The sequence below is a fragment of the Hemitrygon akajei genome, chromosome 3, assembly GCF_048418815.1.
Source record: "Hemitrygon akajei chromosome 3, sHemAka1.3, whole genome shotgun sequence".
Classification (NCBI taxonomy): domain Eukaryota; kingdom Metazoa; phylum Chordata; class Chondrichthyes; order Myliobatiformes; family Dasyatidae; genus Hemitrygon; species Hemitrygon akajei.
In genome coordinates this window covers 155,714,937-155,727,907 of record NC_133126.1, presented here as the reverse complement: position 1 = coordinate 155,727,907, position 12,971 = coordinate 155,714,937, and the positions used below count along the sequence as shown (strand labels likewise).

Below are 12,971 nucleotides of genomic sequence, written 5' to 3'. Positions count from 1 at the left end.
TTTGTACTCACCCTCATCAACATGGAAAACACTCGAAGCATTGTGCTGCCTACTTAGTTTATAATATTTTCGCTTAGTAATTCATTTTCTAGTTAAAGTTAGAAGAGTTTTAACTACGGTATATTTGTTTTCTGTACTACATCGCGGGATGCTATGACGTCACACCCGGTTTCGCGGTGTCTTGTGGGAAAATGCCGGTTTGCGATAAACGGAAAGGAGGGGGGGAGCGCATTACGCGAGCGGCTTTGGATCTGAGCGAACGCTGCTTTTAAGTTAAAGGTGATCAATAACTTTTCCTGGTAGGCTGCAATATATATATTTTTTTACCAGTCGTTAGGAGATATTGGAATGTTGTTCAGTAAAGAAGTATACGCAACGTATATTTAAAAGTAGCCGCGTACGGGCACGGTTCGAAAAAAAGCATTTGCAATATGTATTTGTTTTTGTTACCATATGGATTTAATTAAAAGTTAAAAAAATCCTCACGTGTAATATCTTTCTGTGTAAATATCTCATATTACAACGTGGGACACCTGCGGCCGAAAATCCGGTGCGGCCTAAAATCCGATGCGGCCTTTACAATTAAAAAATTGATTTTATTTCTAAAATTAGAGCCAGCGGCTTTTAATCAGGTGCGCTCTGTAGTCCGGAATCTACGGTATATCACTCACATGACCTCCCTGCCTGATAATTTGATATTTGATTTAGAAATCTGCTTAATGTGTACTAGTATTAGGCAAAATGTCTGAGCAGGCCCTCCTTGTTGCTACCAAACCGAATACATATCAACTTTACAAGTGCCCCCTCCCCCCCCAACCAAAGAATCATTGGAATACATTTAGCAAATGAGGAAAACCCACATGATAATTTACAATGTCATTTCACCCACTGTGTGTGCCTGTTGAAGAAGAGTTCCAGTCGTAATAAAACACTTCAGGTCATGGCTTTTCAAGTACACATTCAAGTTTTGTTTAACAATTAAATTTCTGCCCCCACCACTTGAGGTGAAAAAATAATTTCCTTTCTAATCTCTTCACCAATCTGTGTCCTTTGTTTCTAAGCACCTATAAAAGAAAATATTCTTCCTACTTGTAGTCAAGTCCCTCACAATTTTAGATACCTCAAGTCTTCTCTTAGCCTCGTTGATTCCAAAGAAAATAACTCTGGCTTGTTTAATCTTTCCACATAGATAAAATTTTCCAATCCTGACAAAATCTGTGCAAATCTCAGTTGCCTTCTTTCTAGTATCAAGAATCATTAACAACATACTTGTAGTCAAAACAAGAGATAAAACAAACAAGTTTCAAGAGGAACCTTTTAATTGACCGTGCAGCAAGGATACTTGGGATTATTGCTATCTGGATTTCTGAACAAGATTCTTAAGAATCTTCAATGATAGCCATTTCACTCATTATGCTTGAGGATATTTTTAAAATCTCCTTTTACCTCAACAAAAACCCTTCTATTGCATGAACAGAAATAGACTTAAAGATTGGCTGTTTACTGACTATGAGATAGATTGCTCAACACCTTACTTGCATACAGATGCTAATCAACCTGCTGAGCTCCACCAGCAGTTTGCATTTTGCTCCGGATAACAGCATCTGCAGTCTTTTGCTTCTGTGTTGCCATAAACCCTAGCTCTCTCTAGAAATAATACTTTCCTACTTAGTTAACGTACATTTATGGCTATTAGCAACAAATAATAGCCTTATTAAAAAAAGTTAGCTCTTTCAGATTGCAACATTAAGAGGCATTGCTTGTTACAACACAGACCATTTGGCTCTCTGGCTCCATTCTGGCTTGCAATAGAGGTATTCCTTAATCTCATTCTCTACTAACCACCCCCGCTCCTCATTTTTCTGAAGCCCTATAATTGATTTGCACATCCCTATCAACTATTTTTTAAATACTTACCTACACACCAAGGAATAGTTATAGTCACCAATTAACCCATTAGAAAGGGAACAGCATCTAGTGGAACCCTAAATGGTCATGTGTGTACCTAAGGTTGAACTCCTGTCCCTGGAAGTGAGGCAGCAGTACCAACTACTGTGCCAAAACCACATACATGGCTATCTAACAAGTGAACACTAATCAGTGTAATTAGGAAGCATGCCTTTCCATTTAATAATAGTTAATTTGCCCAAATAATTAGGAATCCTAATGTGTCTTTTATGAAGTTATTTGGGTAATTGTTAGTTTTTAAATCAAAAATTAATAACTTCTCTTCAATAAAGTCAGGAGATTTTTTGTTCAGGAATGAAAGGAAATCTTCTGCTGTAAGATTACATTATTTCCTTGGCTGGAGTGGGTTAATTTTAATATTGAGAAAGCACCAGGTGGTTCCTCAATTCATCAGTTTGCATTCTTGGCACTGTCTTGACACTGAGGATCTTAGAATTCCTAAGCATGCACTAGCACCAGTTTCAGCTAAGAAATTGTAGCTAACAGGTTGTAGTTAGATTTCTTAAACTATATACAATGCAATTTTCAATAAATATGTGGGAATAAGTTCCAGTTATGTTTTTGCCACAAGACTTAATACGTGTTAGCAATTGTGAACATACCGTTTCCCTCACCCCCTAAAAGTGACACGTTGATAATTTATGAAAATGATGTCCAACACAGATTAGTGCAGGCTAGAGCATATAAAATTGACTGTTATATTGTAATTTGTACTTTTGCTCTGTTGTTGCCATATTCTTCATCAATTTGGGATGACAATAGATTTTTGGTATTACTTAAAGCTTTTCTCCCTTCACATCAACTAATAGCATTCAATTTCAATTTGTTTGCTCAGTACACTTTCCAACATATTCATTCACTGTTATTTTTAAATTCCTCAGAAAAGAAAGTCCAAGGATTGTTCATAAAAAACAATCTATACTTAAAAGGCAAGAAGTCTATTAAGCTACAGCCTATTTCTCTGATGTATGATCTACCCCAAGTTTCAGTACAGGGGAAAAAAATGGCAAAGACCAAATATTTCATTTGGATATGAACCCAAATTTTTTTTAACATGAAATAAATTAGAAGAGGTTTATTCTTATTACACAGTGGGTACCTGGTGAGTGTTGTGGAACAGAAGGACCTTGGAGTGCAAGTAAATGGTTTCCTGAAAGTGCAGTGACAGATAGACGGGGGAAGGTGGCTTTTTGCATACCAGCCTTTATTAGTCTGGGCACAAAGTTATCAAAATTAAAAGGTCAGGGTGTACCAGACAGGATGCTGCACATGGAGTACTGTATTACACGTTATCTTGCTACAGGAAGATTTACAAGGATGTTGGCAGTATTTGAGGGTTGTACTTACAAGGAAAGGTTGAAGAGGCTAGGACTTTATTCCTCGATGCATGAAAGGTGATCTTTTCGAGAGGTATAAAATCACAAAGGGCGTAGATAGGATGAATGCACTCAGTCTTCTTCCCCAGAGCTTAATTTGAGAGGAGAAGATTTGATAGGAACTTAAGGACCAACATTTTTTTTTAACAAAAAGGGTGGCACGTATATGGAATCAGCTGCCAGAGGACGTGGTTCAGGCAGGTGCAATAATAACTTTTAAAAGTCTTTTGGACAGATACATAAATGCAAAAAAGTTTACGGGCCAAACACAAGCAAATGGGACTAATTTTGATGGACCATCTTGATCAGCGTGGACCAGTTGGGCTGAAGAGTCCGTTTTCATGCTGTAAAACTTTATGAACATTCTTTGAGCACAGGACTAAATTTATATTATGATTAGAAAATTATATAAGTGGATTAACTTGCTCACTCTGAAAGGTGTGATTAAAAATATATTGTCCAGGAGTAAAATAATTTCATGAAAATATAACAAAAAATCATTACCTCAGAAGCTTTGATCGGTTTTGTGTGGATTCTAAGAGTTCAATTTTTTTGTTAAGGATGGTGATTGATTCTTCTAAATTTTTTTCTGTCAGAGCTACCTGATGGCATAGTTGAGCAAACGTACTGCTCATTTTCCTGGAAAAATACAAAAGTAAACAGGTTAGATATAAGCAAGGTCATTGATCTACCTTGTATAAGAAACAATTACTTTTTTGGTTTCCTGTTGATTATTCTGTCCGAATTTAATAATTATTTAACATGCCAGCTTAGTTAGATTTAATATGTTATCTCGGTAAAACCTGCATTTATTGGAACAGTTCTGTCACAGCAGAGATTATTAGTCCTATTTTTCTACAAAATAACCTTACAGGACTTACCCAGTATATGAATGTCTGATTTACGTACAGCCCATACATATGACTGAGCTTTTAGGAGGCTGGTGGTATGGTTTTGCCAGTTGCTGCTGGGCTGCAGGCATCTTCTACTAGACAGGAACTCAATTTAAAGATGCATTTCCAATTTGTACACAATGTGAGTTATGAACAGTTTACAAGAATGAAACCCTGCTGTAACCTGTAATTCCACTGCACAGAGCTCCTCTCAGCATAAACTCCAAGAGCTGGGCCTTAATACCCCTTGTGCAAATGGATCCTGGAGTTCCTCACTTGTAGACCCTAGTCAGTTTGGATTGGCAAAAACATCTCCTCCACAATCTTCATCAGCACAGATGCACCACAGAGATGCATGCTTAGCCCCCTGCTCTACTCTCTTTATACCTATGAATGTATGGCTAAGCATAGCTCCAACACCATATACAGGTTTGCTGATGACACCACTGTTGTGGGCTGTATCAAAAATGATGAATCTGTATACAGGAGGGAGATTGAAAATTTGGCTGAGTTGTGTAATAACAACCACCTCTCACTCAGTGTCAATGAGACCAAGGAACTGATTGTAGACTTCAAGAGAGGGAAATCGGAGGTCCATAAGCGAGTAATTATCAGAGGGTCAGTAACTTTAAATTGCTGGGGGTCACTATCTCAGAGAACCTGTCCTGGATTCATCATATAAATATAATTGCAACGAAAGCACAACAGTGCTTCTACTTCCTCAGGAGTCTGCAGAGATTCAGTATGTCATTAAAAACCTCGGCAAACATCTGAAGATATGTGGTGGAAGGTGTGACCGGCTGCATTAGGACCTGGTATGGGTACACCAATGCCTTTGAACAGAAAATTCTACAAAAGGTAATGGATTCTACCCAGTACATCATGGGTAAAACCCTCCCAACCATTAAGCACATCTACATGAAAAGCTGTTGTAGAAAAGCAGCATCTATCAAAGATCCTCACCACCTAGGCCGTGCTTTTTCGTTATTGCCAGCAGGTAAAAGGTACAAGTGCATCAGGACTTGTACCACTGGGTTCAAGAACACTTACTACCCCTCAAACATCAGGTTCTTGAACAAAAGGAGATAACTACACTCATTCTACTTTAAGTGTTCCCATAACCTATCGTCTTACTTTAAGGACTCTTTAGCTATTTATCTATATCTGTATTTGTACAGTTTGTTGTCATTGATCCTGTTTACAGTTACTGTTCTATAGATTTTCTAAGTATGCCTGCAGAAAAAGAATCTCAGGGTTGTATGTGGTGACATGTATGTACTCTGATAATAATTTTTACTTTGAACTTTGCTTGGCTGAAACTGAAAGAATGACTTCAGCACTTAGTGAGGCGATGTTCTCAATTTCTGAGGATGTCAAAACCGGCACTGTGATTGAATCACAAGTTGAAGATTTATTAATTTTTTAATTGACTATCTTAATTAAATCAAAGAGAAAGCTACATTTGCCTTTCTCCCTCCAGTCAATCTACTCATTTCAATCAGCCTGTTTTAACTTGCTGAGACTCTGTGATGGTTGGCACTGCAATGCTGGACTCCATTATCAGTCCGTCAGTGCAGCAGTTACCCCGGGGTAATGTTCTGTCAAAAAGAATGCTGCATTTCAGCCTCTGTTTGGAAATAACCTGGTTACAATATTTCTTCTGCTAGAAGACAGATCTTGGAGGAAAATTTGCCCAATTGGTCTTCAGCATGGCTCCAACACGTTATAGCCAACACACACTCAATGTTTAAGAAACAGCTTCTTCCCTTCTGCCATCAAATTACTGAATGATATGAAACCATGAACATTACCTCACTTTTGTTTTCCTCTCTTTTTTCACTACTTATTTACATACTTAACATATTTTACATACTTCAACCTTTTCAATCGAAGCAAGAGGCTGAGAGCGGAAGACTGAAGCATCACGGAAGGAAGGTTGCTTTTCTTTTCTTTAACTGATCGGGGAAAAGAGACTAGACTGCACAGGCGCGTGATGTAACGCGCCAAGATTTAAAAGGGAGAGAAAAACTTACAACGGTCTTTTCAATCGAAGCAAGAGGCTGAGAGTGGAAGACTGAAGCATCGCGGAGGGAAGGTTGTTTTTCTTTTCTTTTTAACTGATCGGGGAAAAGAGGCTAGACTGCTCAGGCGCATGACGTAGCACGCCAAGGTTTAAAAAAAGACCGCCATATACAGCGACCATCGTCGTAGCGGCCATCTTCGGAGTGGGGCAGCTTTGGTTCAATCAGGCTTCGGCGAGAAACATTCAGAGGCAAGGGCAGGTTCCGGTAAGTTTCTGTTTTTCTTTTTTTTGTTCAGACCAGAGAATATGCCAGGCAGGATGTTGGAATGCTCCTCTTGCAGGATGTGGGAAGTCAGGGAGACGTCCGGTGTCCCTGACAACAATACCTGCAAGAAGTGCATCCAGCTCCAGCTCCTATCAGACCGCATTAGGGAACTGGAGCGGGAGCTGGATGACCTCTGGATCATTCTGGAGACTTAGCAGTTTATAGATAGTAGCTTCCAGGAGGTAGTTACACCCAAGGAACAGGGCACAGGTAATTGGGTTACCGTCAGGCGAGGGAAAGGGAAAGGGCAGGTAGTGCAGGGTTCCTCTGTGGCCATTCCCCTCCAAAACAGGTATAAGGATTTGGATACTGTTGGAGAGGATGGCTTACCTGGGACAAGCTGCGGCAGCTGGATCTCTGCAACTGAGTCTGGTTCTGCAGTGCAGAAGGGAGGGAGGAAGAGGAGAGCGGTAGTGATAGGGGACTCCATAGTCAGGGGTACAGACAGGAGATTCTGTGGTCGTGACAGAGACTCCCGGATGGTTTGTTGCCTCCCGGGAGCCAGGGTCAGGGATGTCTCTAATCGCATGCACAGCATTCTGAAGTGGGAGGGTGATCAGCCAGATGTCGTGGTACACATCGGTACCAATGACATAGGTAGAAAGAGTCAGGAGGTCCTGAAGAGTGAGTACAGAGAACTTGGTAGGAAGATGAAAAACAGGACCTCGAGGGTAGTAATCTCCGGATTGCTGCCTGTGCCACGTGCCAGTGAGGGTAAGAGTAGGATGCTCTGGCAGATGAACACACGGCTGAGAATCTGGTGTAGGGGGCAGGGTTCAGATTTCTAGATCATTGGGACCTCTTCTGGAGCAGGTGGGACCTGTCCAAGAGAGACGGGTTACACCTGAACTACAAGGGGACCAATATACTTGCAAGGAGGTTTGCTAGTGTTATTGGAGAGGGTTTAAACTAGATATGCAGAGGGATGGGAACCAGAGTGCCAGAGTAGATAGTGGAACGGGGGTAAAAATAAATGATGTTAGTAGTTCATGCAAAGTCACAAATAGTAAGATTGTGTATGGCAGTAATAATCTTCTGAGGTGTGTATATTTCAATGCGAGGAGTATTGTGGGAAAGGCAGACGGGCTGAGGGCCTGGATTGACACGTGTAATTATGAGATCATAGCCATTACTGAAACTTGGCTACAGGAGGGGCAGGACTGGCAGCTCAATGTTCCAGGGTTCCGATGTTTCAGACGTGATAGAGGCAGAGGGATGAAGGGTTGGGGGGGGTGGCTTTCCTAGTCAGGGAAAATATTACAGCAGTGCTTCGGTAGGACAAATTAGAGGGCTTGTCTACTGAGCTCCATATGGCTGGAGCTGAGAAACAGGAAAGGTATGACCACATTAATAGGGTTGTATTATAGACCACCCAATAGTCAGTGAGAATTGGAGGAGCAAATCTGCAGAGAGATAACAGTCAACTGCAGGAGACAGAAAGTTGTGATTGTAAGGGATTTTAATTTTCCACACATTGATTGGGACTCCCATACTGTTAAAGGTCTAAATGGGTTAGAGTTTATGAAATATGTTCAGGAAAGTTTTCTAAATCAATGTATAGATGTACCAACTAGGGAGGATGCAATATTAGATCTCCTATTTGGGAATGAGTCAGGGCAGGTGACGGAAGTGTGTGTAGGGGAACACTTTGGTTCCAGTGATCATAACATCATAGTTTCAACTTGATCATGGATAAAGATAGATCTGATCCTCAGGTTGAAGTTCTAAACAGGAAAAAGGCCAAATTTGAAGAAATGAGAAAGGATCTAAAAAGCGTAGTTTGGGACAGGTTGTTCTCTGGCAAGGATGTGTTTGGTAAGTGGGAGGCCTTCAAAGGAGAAATTTTGAGAGTGCAGAGTTTGTATGTTCCTGTCAGGGTTAAAGGCAAAATAAATAAGAATAAGGAACCTTGGTTCTCGAGGGATACTGGAACTCTGATAAAGAAGAGAGATGTATAACATGTATAGGCAAAAGGGAGGAAATAAGATGCTTGAGGAGTATAAAAAGAGTAAGAAAATACTTAAGAAAGAAATCAGGAGGGCTAAAAGAAGACATGAGGTTGCTTTGGCAGTCAGGGTGAAGGAAAATCCTAAGAGCTTCTACAGGTATGTTAAGAGCAAAAGGATAGTAAGGGATAAAATTGGTCCTCTTGAAGATCAGAGTGGTCGGCTATGTATGGAACCAAAAGAAATGGGAGAGATATTAAATGGGTTTTTTGCATCTGTATTTACAAAGGAAACTGGAATGGAGTCTATGGAAACAAGGCAAACAAGTAGGGAGGTCATGGAACTTATACAGATTAAAGAGGAGGAGGTGCTTGCTGTCTTGAGGCAAATCAGAGTAGATAAATCCCCAGGACCTGACAGGGTATTCCCTCGGACCTTGAAGGAGACTAGTGTTGAAATTGCAGGGGCCCTGGCAGAAATATTTAAAATGTCGATATCCACGGGTCAGGTGCTGGAGGATTGGAGGATAGCTCATGTAGTTCCGTTGTTTAAAAAAGGCTCAAAAAGTATGCCAGGAAATTATATGCCGGTAAATTTGACATTGGTAGTAGGTAAATTATTGGAAGGAATACTAAGAGATAGAATCTACAAGTATTTGGATAGACAGGGACTTATTTAGAAAAAGTCAGCATGGTTTTGTGCATGGTAGGTCATGTTTAACCAATCTATTAGAGTTTTTCGAGGAAGTTACCAGGAAAGTGGACGAAGGGAAGGCAGTGGATGTTGTATACATGGACTTCAGTAAGGCCTTTGACAAGGTCCCACATGGGAGGTTAGTTAGTAAGATTCAGTCGTTAGGTTTACATGGAGAGGTAGTAAATTGGATTAAACATTGGCTCAATGGAAGAAGCCAGAGAGCAGTAGCGGAGGATTGCTACTCTGAGGGGAGGCCTGTGACTAGTGGTGTGCCACAGGGATCAGTGCTGGGTCCATTGTTATTTGTCATCTATATCAATGATCTGGATGATAATGTGGCAAATTGGATCAACAAATTTGCTGATGATACAAAGATTGGAGGTGTATTGGACAGTGAGAAAGGTTTTCAAAGCTTGCAGAGGAATTTGGACCAGTTGGAGGAATGGGCTGAAAAATGGCAGATGGAGTTTAATGCGGACAAGTGTGAGGTATTGCACTTCGGAAGGTCAAACCAAGGTAGAACATACAAGGTAAATGGTAGGACACTGAGGAGTGCAGTAGAACAGAGGGATCTGGGAGTACAGATACATAATTCCCTAAAAGTGGCGTCACAAGTAGATAGGGTCGTAAAGACAGCTTTTGGTACATCGGCCTTTATAAATCAAAGTATTGAGTACAAGAGTTGGAATGTAATGGGGAGGTTGTATAAGGCATTGGTGAGGCTGAATTTGGAGTATTGTGTGCAGATTTGGTCACCTAATTACAGGAAGGATATTAATAAGGTTGAAAGAGTGCAGAGAAGGTTTACAAGGATGTTGCTGGGACTTGAGAAACTGAGTTACAGAGAAAGGTTGAATAGGTTAGGACTTTATTCCCTGGAGCGTAGGAGAATGAGGGATGATTTGATAGTGGTGTATAAAATTATGATGGGTACAGATAGAGTGAATGCAAGCATGCTTTTTCCACTGAGGCTAGGGGAGAAAAAACCCCAGAGATCATGGGTTAAGGGTGAAGGGGGAAAGTTTAAAGGGAACATGGGGGGGGGGGGGGGCTTCTTTACGCAGAGAGTGGTGGGAGGGTGGAATGAACTGCCAGATGAAGTGGTGAATGCGGGCTCACTTTTGACATTTAAGAAAAACTTGGACAGGTGCACGGATGAGAGGGGTTTAGAGGGATATGACCCAGGTGCAGGTCAGTGGGACTTGGCAGAAAAATGATTTGGCACAGCCAAGAAGGGCCAAAAGGCCTGTTTCTGTGCTGTAATGTTCTATGGTTCTACTTCTTATTGTAAGTTATAGTTTAAAAAAATATGTGTTGCAATGTACTGCTGCTGCAAAACAGCAACAATTGAAGTCATAAGTTTACATACACCTTAGCCCAAATGCATTCAAACTCAATTTTTCACAATTCCTGACATTTAATCCTAGAAAACATTCCGTCTTGGGTCAGTTAGGATCACTACTTTGTTTTAAGAATGTGAAATGTCATAATAATAGTAGAGAGAATGATTTATTTCAGCTTTTATTTCTTTCATCACATTCCCAGTGGGTCAGAGGTTTACATACATTTTGTTAGTATTTTGTAGCATTGCCTTTAAATTGTTTAACATGGGTCAAATGTTTTGGGTAGCCTTCCACAAGCATCTCACAGTAAGTTGCTGGAATTTTGTTCCATTCCTCCAGACAGAACTGGTGTAACTGAGTCAGGTTTGTAGGCCTCCTTGCTCGCACACACTTTTTCAATTCTGCCCACAAATTTTCCATCAGATTGAGGTCAGGGCTTTGTGATGGCCACTCCAATACCATGACTTTGTTGTTCTTAAGCAATTCTGCCACAACTTTGGAGGTATGCTTGGGGTCATTGTCCATTTGGAAGAACCATTTGCGACTGAGCTTTAACTTCCTGGCTGATGTCTTGAGATGTTGCTTCAATATATCCACATAACTTTCCTTCCTCATGGTGCCATTTATTGTGTGAAGTGCACCAGTCCCTCCTGCAGCAAAGCACCCCCACAACATGATGCTGCCACCCCCATGCTTCACGGTTGGGATAGTGTTCTTCGGCTTGCAAGCTTCACCCTTTCTCCTTCAAACATTACAATGGTCATTATGGCCACACAGTTCAATTTTTGTTTCATTAGACCAGAGGACATTTCTCCAGAAAGTAAGATCTTTATCCCCATGTGCACTTGCAAAATGTAGTCTGGCTTTTTTATGGCGGTTTTGGAGCAGTGGCTTCTTCCTTGCTGAGCAGCCTGTCAGGTTATGTCGGTATATGACTCGTTTTATTGTGGATGTAGATACTTGTTTACCTGTTTCCTCCAGCATCTTCACAAAGTCCTTTGCTGTTGTTCTGGGATTGAATTGCACTTTTCACACCAAAGTACGCTCATCTCTAGGAGACAGAATGCGTCCCCTTCCTGAGCGGTATGATGGCTGCGTGGTCGCATGGTGTTTATACTTGCATACTATTGTTTGTACAGGTGAACGTGGTAACTTCAGGCATTTGGAAATTGCTCCCAAGGATGAACCAGACTTGACATCATTTTCTGACCTCAGTCTGATAGAAAATTTGTGGGCAGAACTGAAAAAGCGTGTGCGAGCAAGGAGGCCTTAAAACCTGACTCAGTTACACCAGTTCTGTCTGGAGGAATGGAACAAAATTCCAGCAACTTACTGTGAGAAGCTTGTGGAAGGCTACCCAAAACATTTGACCCAAGTTAAACATTTTAAAAGCAATGCTACCAAATACTAACAAAGTATACTAGGAAAGTGATTAAAGAAATAAAAGCTGAAATAAATCATTCTTTCCTCTTTTATTCTGACATTTCACATTCTTAAAATAAAGTAGTGATCCTAACTGACCTAAGACAGGGAATGTTTTCTAGGATTAAATGTCAGGAATTGTGAAAAACTGATTTTAAATGTACTTGGCTAAGGTGTATGTAAACTTCTGACTTCAACCATACCAGTGATAGTAACTCTGATTCTGAATTACTTGATTGTTACGGTGCTGTCATCTTTTTAATGGGTGCAAATACTACAGGGATTTCAAACTAAGCAAGGTTACATAAATAGCAATGTGATAAATGACAATCGACAATACCGACCAATAAAAAAATGTTTTAAAGCTTAAGAAAATATTTGGTTATTGTTAACTAAATTTTTCATGTAGGTAAAAGGACAGCGGAATTAATAGATTGATGTCTCCCACATTAGAACATTGAACAGTATCAGCTGTCTACTATCTGACATTATTAACAAGTGAATGCAACATGCAATACACAAAACTAACACATTCTAATGTTTGGTGAATGAACATTTACTAAATTAAAATGTAACAGCTATCCCTTGAACTTTATAAGGAAATGCTAATGATTTGACAATTTTCAGTTTGAGATACATTTCAGGAAACTTGATTAGTATTGACTCCCAGCTTCTAAATTTTAAAGAGAGCAATCCTTCCTGAAGCCTATTCTTTACCATCAGTGTAACAATTTTCAACCTCCAAGACCTTAGTTTTCAAGTTTAGACCTGTATGATTATAACTGCTTCATTATTTCTTCAAAGAATTTCAACAGATTTGTCAGGCAAGATTTTCCCTTACAGAAACCATGCTGACTTTGGCCTATTTTATCATCTGCCTCAAAATACCCCAAATCCACAGAGATGTCATAAGAAAAGCTACATTTGGGAAAGGCTTGGGTCTACAGAATATGCAGGAGGAGTAAGTAGATCTTCCAGC

The 12,971-nt window shown here is 40.3% G+C and overlaps 1 protein-coding gene across 4 annotated transcripts in view; it reads right to left on the bottom strand.

Moving 5' to 3' along the window:
- Positions 1 to 12,971, bottom strand: part of LOC140725535 (mitofusin-1-like) — a 107,944-nt gene that overhangs the window by 2,820 nt on the left and 92,153 nt on the right. For all 4 annotated transcript variants that reach the window (XM_073041122.1, XM_073041121.1, XM_073041120.1 and 1 more), the window contains one exon: positions 3,849 to 3,983. In XM_073041122.1, coding sequence (XP_072897223.1) covers positions 3,849 to 3,983 — 135 coding nt within the window. The remainder of the gene's footprint in view (positions 1 to 3,848; positions 3,984 to 12,971) is intronic.